The sequence below is a fragment of the Aulonocara stuartgranti genome, assembly GCF_965226115.1.
Source record: "Aulonocara stuartgranti genome assembly, chromosome: 17".
Taxonomy (NCBI): domain Eukaryota; kingdom Metazoa; phylum Chordata; class Actinopteri; order Cichliformes; family Cichlidae; genus Aulonocara; species Aulonocara stuartgranti.
In genome coordinates, this window is record NC_138953.1 from 956,664 (window position 1) to 966,278 (window position 9,615).

At 46.9% G+C, this 9,615-nt stretch overlaps 1 protein-coding gene across 1 annotated transcript; it reads right to left on the bottom strand.

Moving 5' to 3' along the window:
• Window positions 1-3,071: 3,071 nt before the first annotated feature.
• On the bottom strand, window positions 3,072-9,304 carry net1 (neuroepithelial cell transforming 1). Its single transcript, XM_082511623.1, has 9 exons — window positions 8,992-9,304; window positions 6,617-6,724; window positions 6,355-6,519; window positions 6,088-6,150; window positions 5,691-5,864; window positions 5,334-5,591; window positions 5,078-5,248; window positions 4,747-4,933; window positions 3,072-4,660 (listed from the first exon to the last, which is right to left on the bottom strand). The coding sequence occupies exons 1-9, from the start codon at window positions 9,082-9,084 to the stop codon at window positions 4,230-4,232; spliced, it is 1,650 nt and encodes a 549-aa protein (XP_082367749.1). The 5' UTR covers window positions 9,085-9,304; the 3' UTR covers window positions 3,072-4,229.
• Window positions 9,305-9,615: the final 311 nt, after the last annotated feature.

The following is a 9,615-nucleotide window of genomic DNA, read 5'->3' on the forward strand; positions in this document are numbered from 1 at the left end:
ACATTCTGATAGAAGCAGCTTTGGGTTAATACCTTGCCCTAGGATATTTGGCCTGCAGACTAGAGGGAGCCAGGGATTGAACCACCAACCTTCCGATCAGCAGATGCCCTGCTCTACCTCCTGAGCTCCAGCCACCCTTTTCAGCCTAACAGCATCTGAGACGCTTGCTATAATGCTGATCAACTGTTATTCTATTAAAATGACTGTGGAGAGCATGAGCAAATGTTTGGAGAATGCTCTGAGGAGCAGATGTAAGACCATTACTCAATAAAATTGCAAGCACCGTCGTCTGCCAAGTGGACAAATTAAAGGAAGAAAAAACTCTCATCTCAGAGTTAAACAGTTCACGGTGATGTCTAAAATGAAGACATCTCTTTTCATTTTCTCTGTAGTTATCAATATAACCATTGTTTATTATCACAAATGAAGCAAGTCTTGAATATTGAAATCATTTTCTTAAAAAGGCCGTTGGGGACCTTTTGTTATGCTTTCCAAATAAGAATAAGAGACCTGAAAAAGACAAGTGCTTTTCCTGATAAAGACTCAACAAATCACCAGCTAGGATAAGCTAGCACGCTGCAGTTTGGGAAGCAGGCTGACAAATGTCTTGACTGGAGATGTTTGTCCTGGCACCTGCATGGAACAAACAGTCGAGAGCTAAACATGGTCATAAAATCTCCTTCGTGTCCTTTTGGCAAACCTGGATTCAGAATCTTGAGTCATAACGCCCATTCCACTGATGACATGCATGCTATCTTTAATTATGATAAAAAATAAAAAATGCAAATGAATAAAATATAATAGAAATGCAATACAACTGTGTACCTGTGTGGGGCAGGGATAGCTCAGTAGGTAGAGTGATCCCCACATGATCGGAAGGTCGGAGGTTAGAATCCACTAAATGGTTACCCTGAGATACCCCTGAGCAAGGTACCGTCCCTACACACTGCTCCACGGATAGGTGGCTGCCCACTGCTTCACTGAGTGAATGGGTTAAATGCAGAGGGCTAATTTCCCTGTGGGGGTTAATAAAGTATGCATTGCATACTTGCAGCCTACATGCATTTAGGTTTGTGAGCCTCATGGGCGCTGCTGCACGTGGATCACAAGTTAACCCTAACCCTCTTAGTACAGATACTATATATAATAAGTATATATATGCAAAATGTACTTTACTATATGTATTAATTCATCCTGTCCTGATGAGATGGTCATCTGTCTCACCTGTCACCTGTGTGTGGGGGTGGGGCTAAACTGGCTCTTTTCATGTTGTAGGTTACAACCCCTGGTCTACACACGTATCCTGACCATTAGAAATTAACTTCAAACCATAGCTGGTTGGCTCGGTATTAAAACTAGCAGACACTACAGCAGAGCCAATGCATTGGGGCGATTGTGGCTCAAGAGTTGGGAGTTTGCCTTGTAATCAGAAGGTTGCCGGTTCGAGCCCCGGCTTGGACAGTCTCGGTCGTTGTGTCCTTGGGCAAGACACTTCACCCGTTCCCTACTGGTGGTGGTCAGAGGGCCCGGTGGCGCCAGTGTCTGGCAGCCTCGCCTCTGTCAGTGCGCCCCAGGGTGGCTGTGGCTGCAATGTAGCTGCCATCACCAGTGTGTGGATGTGTGTGTGAATGACTGGATATGTAAAGCGCTTTGGGGTCCTTAGGGACTAGTAAAGTGCTATATAAATACAGGCCATTTACCGTTTTTATTTATTTTAGTGTGGAAATGTAGCGGCGTGTTGGCTTATTCTGAAAACTAGAACGCAGTTTAGCTTTGCCTGATTCAAAGACATGTAGTTAGTTTAGTATGAAATCCAGCTGCTTGTTGTCTTTGCTCAATTTGAAAACTAGCAGCCACTTGTACCTGTTTATTTTGAAAGCTTAGTTTAAAACTAGCCTCCAGTCAGTTTTGCTAAACAGGAAGTTATTTTATTTTGAAACCGGTCCAGAGTTTTGACAGTTGTGCTTTAGCTTTTAAAGCCCAGTGTCTTCAGCAGTCTGTGTGTTTGGTGCTTGAGACTTGGACAGTTACCCTTTCCCATTTTTGGCAACTGAAGCTAATGAGCTGCAGCCAATCCGGTTGTTCAGTCTGACGTCACTAGCCGTGTCTGGGCCTAAACTCCGCTGCAGGTCCATATATCAAACGATCACTATGGCATTACTGAGAGTTGAAAAACTGTCTAAAGTCTTTCATCTTTAATAAAATGATCAGCCTTCTGCTCTACCAGGTGTAACAACTGAGTTTAACATCCAGGCATCCATAAAAACGGAATTTATGACATTTAACGGAGTTAGAAGTTAGCAGGGAGTTAGCTCGCTAGCTTCTATCTAAATATAATATAGCATGTCCTGACTGCGGGGTTTTGGAAACAAATTCAAACGTACAGCTCTGCTATCACTTCCAGCATAAATGAAGACAGAAAGCTAAACAGCAGTGACGTTTGTAGGGTTACTGAAGTTTGGCTAGCTGGTATATAATGATGTGCTACGTGACCGCTAGCGACACAGCTATGTTAGCATAATATAAACAAGCTAACTTTTTTTCCACTCGATAAAAGTTAACGTGAGTGTTCTCGGTGGTCAGGAACAAATGTAATCGCATGGCAGGATGCTGTAAAAGGACCAAACTTCAGCCAGGAGAACAACTGAGATAATCCATCCACAATACGAGGTTAGTCATTCATATACTGCTGCATGGGCTGGGCTGTAGTTACATCCTAAGGTTTTAAAAACTGAGCTTAAATAAATGATTAGCGGTAATAAAAGCCGAGGGAGGTCAACAGCGATCACTGACTGTTTTAGGAGCTTTTTGAGATTAAATAGAAGAAAATACATAACATTAAACATGTTAACAACACAAAAGCCATATTAAACGCAGACTACTTTAGACCCGGAAGTAGGATTCGTCACGTCATCACTTAACAATCGGATAGCTTTATATTTAGCAGCAGATCCAAGCGCTCTATCGTCTTGTCTAGCTTGGCAGGAAAGCGAATAAGTGCTTTTCCTAAAAGCTCCAGCTACGAGTTCATGTTTGAAACAAGGTGAATAATAAAGACATGGAGTCAAAGGTTCAGTTGCAAATCTTACACAGATCTTTATTGTTCTTTTAATTACATCAAATTGCCGTTTCACTCGTTTTCATCTCAACAACCAGCCAAATCCTGTAGTCACTTTCCCAATCCTTCCTCATCTGCCTTCCCCTACGTACAGTTTCCTTTCATTTCTTTCCATCCATGAGCAACATTCCCCATCCACCTGAGCAGATGACGGGAGTTACACATGTCACACTGAGCGTTTCACTTCCTAAACGTTCTCGTCTTCGTTCTCTTCTGCCTTCAACAACTTTCATCGTCGCTTAGTCCCGTCCCTCGGGACAGTTGCATACATCATGCCGCCTCTTCAGGTGCAAGCGGCGTCCACAACTAAAGCTCCATGCAAGATCCTACACTGAAAAGTGATCCGCCTCATTCTCAGGCATCAGCTTTTTAAGAAACCAACGTGGCTCAGTTCAAAATTTTGTCTTAAACAAAACTCATCATCTCGTCTGCGATATGATTTCATCACGGTTTTTTGCTGACATATCATCTGTTCTGGAATTAAATTAATGCCTCTGTAGTAAATAAAATAAAATTATGTCTGGCTTCTAGCATCTGTTATTTAAGGAATGTATAAAAATAAGACATCTTCTGCTCAGTCTAAAAACCCAACTATGACAGAAATCTGTTTGTGTGGTACACCTCACCTTTTTGGGGTTTGGCTTTTTGTCTTTCACCTTGACATCGGCAAATGTTCAAAAACCTGCCCTAACAGCTAAAACTCTGCTGCTTTACAATACCTAAAACAATACTAGGATAGATCTGAAAATATAAAGTGTATTATCCCCCAAAGAAAGGTCTAAAAGAATGTTTAAATATGAACTTTATAGTAAACAGGATCTGATGCACCAACTCTTTCTTCAAGAACTCAGCAAACTGGCCACACCGAGTGTGAACCGTGGGTTTACTTCTTGTCATGCTTCCCTTTTAGAGCTGAACCACGTGCACCCCCCTCCAGAATACTGTGTCTCTATGGGATGCACTTGGATGGAGGAGTAAGGTAAATAGCTGCCAAGGAGGACAGTAACAGAACACTGCTGTAATAACACGCAGACACTCATAAATGTGCTGTGCGGTTTTATGTACAGGAAAAACAAAGAGGTCCATTCACGTTCTCTACCAACGCTCCACCTCACACCATCGTCTCTTTTCTCTTCCCTAAAGAACACAGAGCCTTCTTGTCCTTTTTGGTTTTATGTGTCGTGGGTGAGGATGACGTCGATGACACGGACGTCGTGGACGACGACGGGGAGCGAGGCGAAGGGGACGCCGTGGTGGGGCTGTTGCACAGTGAGGCCGGGGCCGACTGAGAGCCTGGTTGCGGGTAGTTCTCGTCTGCTTCCTCCATGTGGATGATGGCAGAAACGGAGGAAGGGCGGCGCTTGGAATGGACGCTGCCTGTAGGCGGGCTGGGGCTGGAGGGCTCGCTCAGAGGCCGGTGGACGGCAATGGCACTACGGAGGCAGTTGAGCCACTGCTGCTTGTGGAAGACGTCGTTGACCTGCAGAGTGTGTGACTGTGCCTGGCTCGGGTCTTGGGAACGTACCCGGAAAATGTTCTTGGCTGCAGAGAAAGCAGAGAGCGTCATTAGGAATGCGGGCAAAGTGCTGCTCAGGCTACTAGCGGACACTTTCTGGGACGAGCCTTACCTTTGTCTGCATTGCTGAAGGCTCCTCTGAAAGAGCCGCCCATTCTGACATCGCCATCTTGCAGGTCCTCCAGCACCAGATCCTGCACTGCGATTGGCTGCCGGTACACCTGGAAGCACTGGCGCTCGTTCCTGGTGACGGGGCGGGTCAGGATCAGCAGGTCGGTGAACAGGAACACGTGCAGCTTCTGAAAGAATTTCCAGGAAAAACAGAAACTTTCAAACCAGAGCATCATCTGAGCACATAGCCCGCCTCATGTGGGACGGCAGCCTCGTGTTAACATGCAAAGAGAAGCACCGAAGGACGACTTGGAAGTGTGCGCTGTGCTCACCGTGCCGCTCTTGTTGCGCAGCTCCCCGTGACACAGAAGACTCTTGCACCGTTCGATGCGAGCGTCCCTCTGCCTGTCGTCCAGATACTCCAGCTTGTCGATGTAGTACTGGCACTCGGACTCCCCTTTCTTCTTGTTGATGTCAGACAAAACTCCCTGGATGACAGTGATCTGAACACACAAGCAGCCTAATTATTACATGGGAGAGGCACTATGATGGATCAGTGTGTTGAACCAGTTTGTCTCCTGGACTTACAGCTTCCTGCAGGCTGGCAGCATCGGGGTGTTCTGCTGGAGTGTGTCTCAGGATTTCCTTGAGCAGTAGGGGGTACTTGACCAGGCGGGATCTGGGAATGTCCAGGAAGCTCCACAGGTCCAGTTTCCGACTAAAAGGTGACTCGAGGCACCGCTGCAGGAAGTCCTGCACACGTGGGTCTTGCTTCTTCTGGTCCAGCAGCGCCTTGGCTGCCAGCTGGTTACTGCAGTAGTCTTTGTAGGCATTGAGCCTGGGCAGCTGCAAAGGAAGGAGGGACTCTTTATCTAACTGCTAATTCAAAATGCGGTTTTACTAGCGTAAAAGCTTTTGATGGCTCAAAAAGTCAAAGACACTTACCCAGCTAATAACAATTTGCCCAATCTGGCCCACGGTCCCGTCTGGCCCCGTGGCTTTGGAGAGCTGCGCCAGAAGGTCCTCGTGCAGTGGGATGTAGGCATCCAAGTTGCCGAAAATGTGAGTAAGCTCCTCCTCTGACATGATGGACAGCTTCAGCATCGGGTCGTGGTACGCCTGTGGATGGAGCAAAGTGATCAGTAATATCTGGGCAGAGCTTTGGGAGCGGCTACTAAAAATATCTTGGTCAACAGTTTTAGGGGTACAAAAAAAAAGACAGAGGAACAATCCCTGTCTTTTTATAGCTCCTGGCTGTGCTGCATTCAAAGCCTGCCAGACTGATTTAATCTGTTTGCTTTATATGTACTCCCGCTGCCTCAGAGCTTTTAAAATGACAAACCTTGCGTGCAAGCTGCAGGTCCTCAATCAGATCCTGTTCTCCACGAAACAGCTCAAATATGGCCTGAGGAATGGGAGAAGGCACAGACAGATGTTTTTTTAGTAAACATGTAAATCAGGTTGTCATTACATCGTAGCCTAAACCATAGTGAGCTTAGCCAAGATGGCTGAATGGCTTCTAGTCCAATTTAAACCATTTGACACAAAGACATGTGAACTAGTCTAGCAAGCATGTAGAATTCATCCCTGTCTGGACTCCTGGACTCACCTCTTGCCGCTTGATCTCTTTGGTGGAGAAAGTTCCTTTCTGGTGGATGTCTAATGTCTCGGACCATAAGGTGCTGTTCCTCCTTTTAGGTGGTGTGGGGGCCGCTGCCTTGCTGCAAGGCTTCTGGGGCACGCCCGGCAACTTGCCATCGCCCCGGAAAGAGGCCTTCAGAAAGAAAGAACACCACATGTTAGACATGTTGAAAGGGATGTCCCTGTCCCCCCAATGCGCTGTGTTTCCATTGGATGCCGTGAGCGCTTACCTGGATGGTTTGGCCGAAGCGCCGGACGGCCCCATTCTTTACCGGAGAAATGAGGTTGGCTAGCGACGTCACCCTGCCGAGAGAACGGACGCGCTTGTTGCTGGGTTCCTGCAGAAGGAGGCAAAAACAGAAGGGGAGGTAAGTCGTGCAGTTATTCTATCATAACTCGTGTCTGAAAACCCTGAACGTCTGAAGTGCGAGAGAGGCAGATCAAAACAAATCGATCAGTAACTGTGACACCTCAGCAAAGACTTCCTTGTGACAAAACACGTCAAGTCACGTCATAAATCCTGGTTATGAACTCTAGTCCCTCCTTTAAGACGAGCAGCTGGAGCCGAGGTCAAGCCGCAGGCAGACAGCCTGGCGGAGCGGCAGACAGAGATACTAAGGAGGAGGAAGCACTTCCAGCAGCTGTTGGCTCCATCATATGAAGAGTCCTGAGCCAGGCCAGCCCACTGAGCACAAAGACCCTCTCTCACTGCTGATCTGGAGGGGAAGGGGGTCTGGAGGAATGCCAGGAATGCACGAGACCGTGCTTCTCAGCTGTTCAGTGTCTCTAATCTGCTGCTATCTGCTCTGACAAGAGCGAAAACTCAAATACAGAGTGGATCTGCTGCATCGCTCAAACTGGGGTAAATGATTCCTGATTTACGGATGGAGCTGCGTGGCAGCGTGCTGCTGCTACGAGCAAGAAAAAGGAGCAGCAGTCAGGAATACAGCAAAGTGTTTACGCAGTGCAGCGCTGCATGGGGCACACCACACAATTTATGGCTGCGAGTTGAAACACGCTCTTCAACAAGCCTTGCGTGAGAGAGTACTGCACCTGGGGCAGGTGACCCCCCCAAACACACACAACTCCTCACCCGCCCCGAGGCTGGGAGAAACAGGAATCAAAGAGCAGCAGGGTAATGATTATAATTCCACACGATTTGCATTTTCTTCTGCAGTGTAACATCTTAACATGACAGTAATGCAGTTTTGCCCTCTGAAGATAAAACACATTGCTTGTGTTTCCCTGACGCACACCAAATGAGATTTTGTCCCAGCTCAGCAAATGTGGGAAACAGTACAGCCACTGAGGCTCCGGTCTCTGTGGACGCAGCTGTGGAACAGCTCAGTCTGCTGTGGCTGCGGTCAGACTCTCCACGGAGAACTTAGCAAGCCCTCGAGTGGCGGGGGCCACATGTCAACTGCTTTCCTCTTTTTGTAACTTATCTGTGGCTACCAGACTTGGCTCCCTCTAAGTGATCACCAGTTCATATCTGTGGACAAATAAGTGGTAACAAGTAGTTTTTGGTGTGTTTTTGGGGGGCAGAGGGAAAATAGTGGAAAAGCGTAGTGGCCATGAAGCGCTGTGGACGCGGATAATGAGAGGCCACTCGTCCTGCTCTTTGTATATCAGTAGTTAAACAGGGAATGCTGCTATTCCTGGCAGTCCTGTGGCATTAGAGCGAGTCAGGCTGGAAACCATTCAGATCTGGGCTCAGTCAGTCGAACCCTCCAGACATAATATACATGTAGCCTCCTTCAACTTTCAACCTCAAACTTTTCTCAGCTCCCTCCCTGTGCTTCCTCTTTGATGTAACCTCACATGTGCCAGATGTGTCCCTGTGATTACAGCTTAGAAAATGATGGAAAAAAGAACAGGCACAAATCAAAGGACGGAGGTACTTAGAAAGTCAGCACAGAGTGAAAATACAGGGTTCTACTGAAAGAAAGGACTCAATTCGTGAAGTGTTTCCAGACTTGTCTTTTGCAGAGATTTACTGTCAGTGAAGCCACACAGCCACAGGGAAATACACAGACAGCACCTGGGTTTCCTACGATATCTGCTGCTTTCATTGTAAAACGCATTACCCTTTGAATGCTTGGTTGTTTACTGAGACCCTACCCCCTGCTGTCTCACTGTTCCTGTACTCTTCTGTGTGCTCACTATGGACCTGATCTCCCCATTTCCCACTGAGACTGAGGTGTCTGCTGGGGTGCGTACGAGAGCAGGGGGAATACACAGCCGTGCGTGGGGGAGGTCGTTACTGTTCACAACTAAAAAGGTGCAGTGTAGTCCAATGATTAACTTTTCAGGGTTTGACAGTATCTTAAGCATTGTCCCAAGTGCCCTGGAACAAAGGTCAAAGTCTCTGTGCACGCGCGCACACACACACACACACACACACACACACACACACACACACACACACACACACACACACACACACACACACACACACACACACACACACACTGTGTACATACGTGAGATAAAAACCAGGGTTAGGTGCTGATTGACTCACAGTGTGATACCTAACACCACACTATGACTTCATTTCCAGCAGCTCTGGTCAAACATTTACAGAGTAAAGTTTCAGCCATCTCACCTCTAACTCCTTGTTGGCCTGGTTCTGGCAGTCTGTCACTTGCAGAGTCCGTTTGATAGGCACCAAGCTACCCACTTCATCGTAAGCCACCATATCTTTCAGTAGAAACACAGTATCCTTTTAATCCTCACGAGTTGGCTTCAAGTAATCCACACCAGAGAGAAAAAAGGTGGCAGAAAATCAAGAGTTATAAGCACGTAAAAAGACGGAACAGATACACCTTCCCCCTGTTTGGCTTTTTCTGGCATGGGGCTCCCTCCTCACTCTGCCTCGCACTCAGCTCTAAACTTTGGTCTGAGGCAGAGCAGGAGGGGAGGACTATATATGCAGGGGAGGAGTCCCGAGGAGGGACAGAGGGACGGGTCTACCTGAGGAAACAGAATGCCTTTGAACAGCTCCTACTCAGTGCAGACAAATAGCTGCCCGCATGCTTTGCTGCTCTATCGAGTCCAAATATTACTATGAAATGTAAAAATGATGGGCAAACGTTACTGCTAAGTGTGGTGGACACACAGCAGGTCCATACTACGGGCTAGTTTCTGTAATTCAGTCAATGGAGCCTGAATTCGTTGAATTAAAGACACATTTCTGGAAAGTATTTACAGCTGTATAGTTTATCAATAT

Coding starts and splice junctions, on each gene's coding strand:
- net1 (XM_082511623.1), bottom strand. CDS start 9,084: ATGGTGGCTTACGATGAAGTGGGTAGCTTGGTGCCTATCAAACGGACT. Junction 6,725..8,991: donor AGGCCAACAAGGAGTTAGAG/GTGAGATGGCTG, acceptor CTCCTTCTGCAG/GAACCCAGCAACAAGCGCGT. Junction 5,592..5,690: donor GGCAAATTGTTATTAGCTGG/GTAAGTGTCTTT, acceptor CTTCCTTTGCAG/CTGCCCAGGCTCAATGCCTA.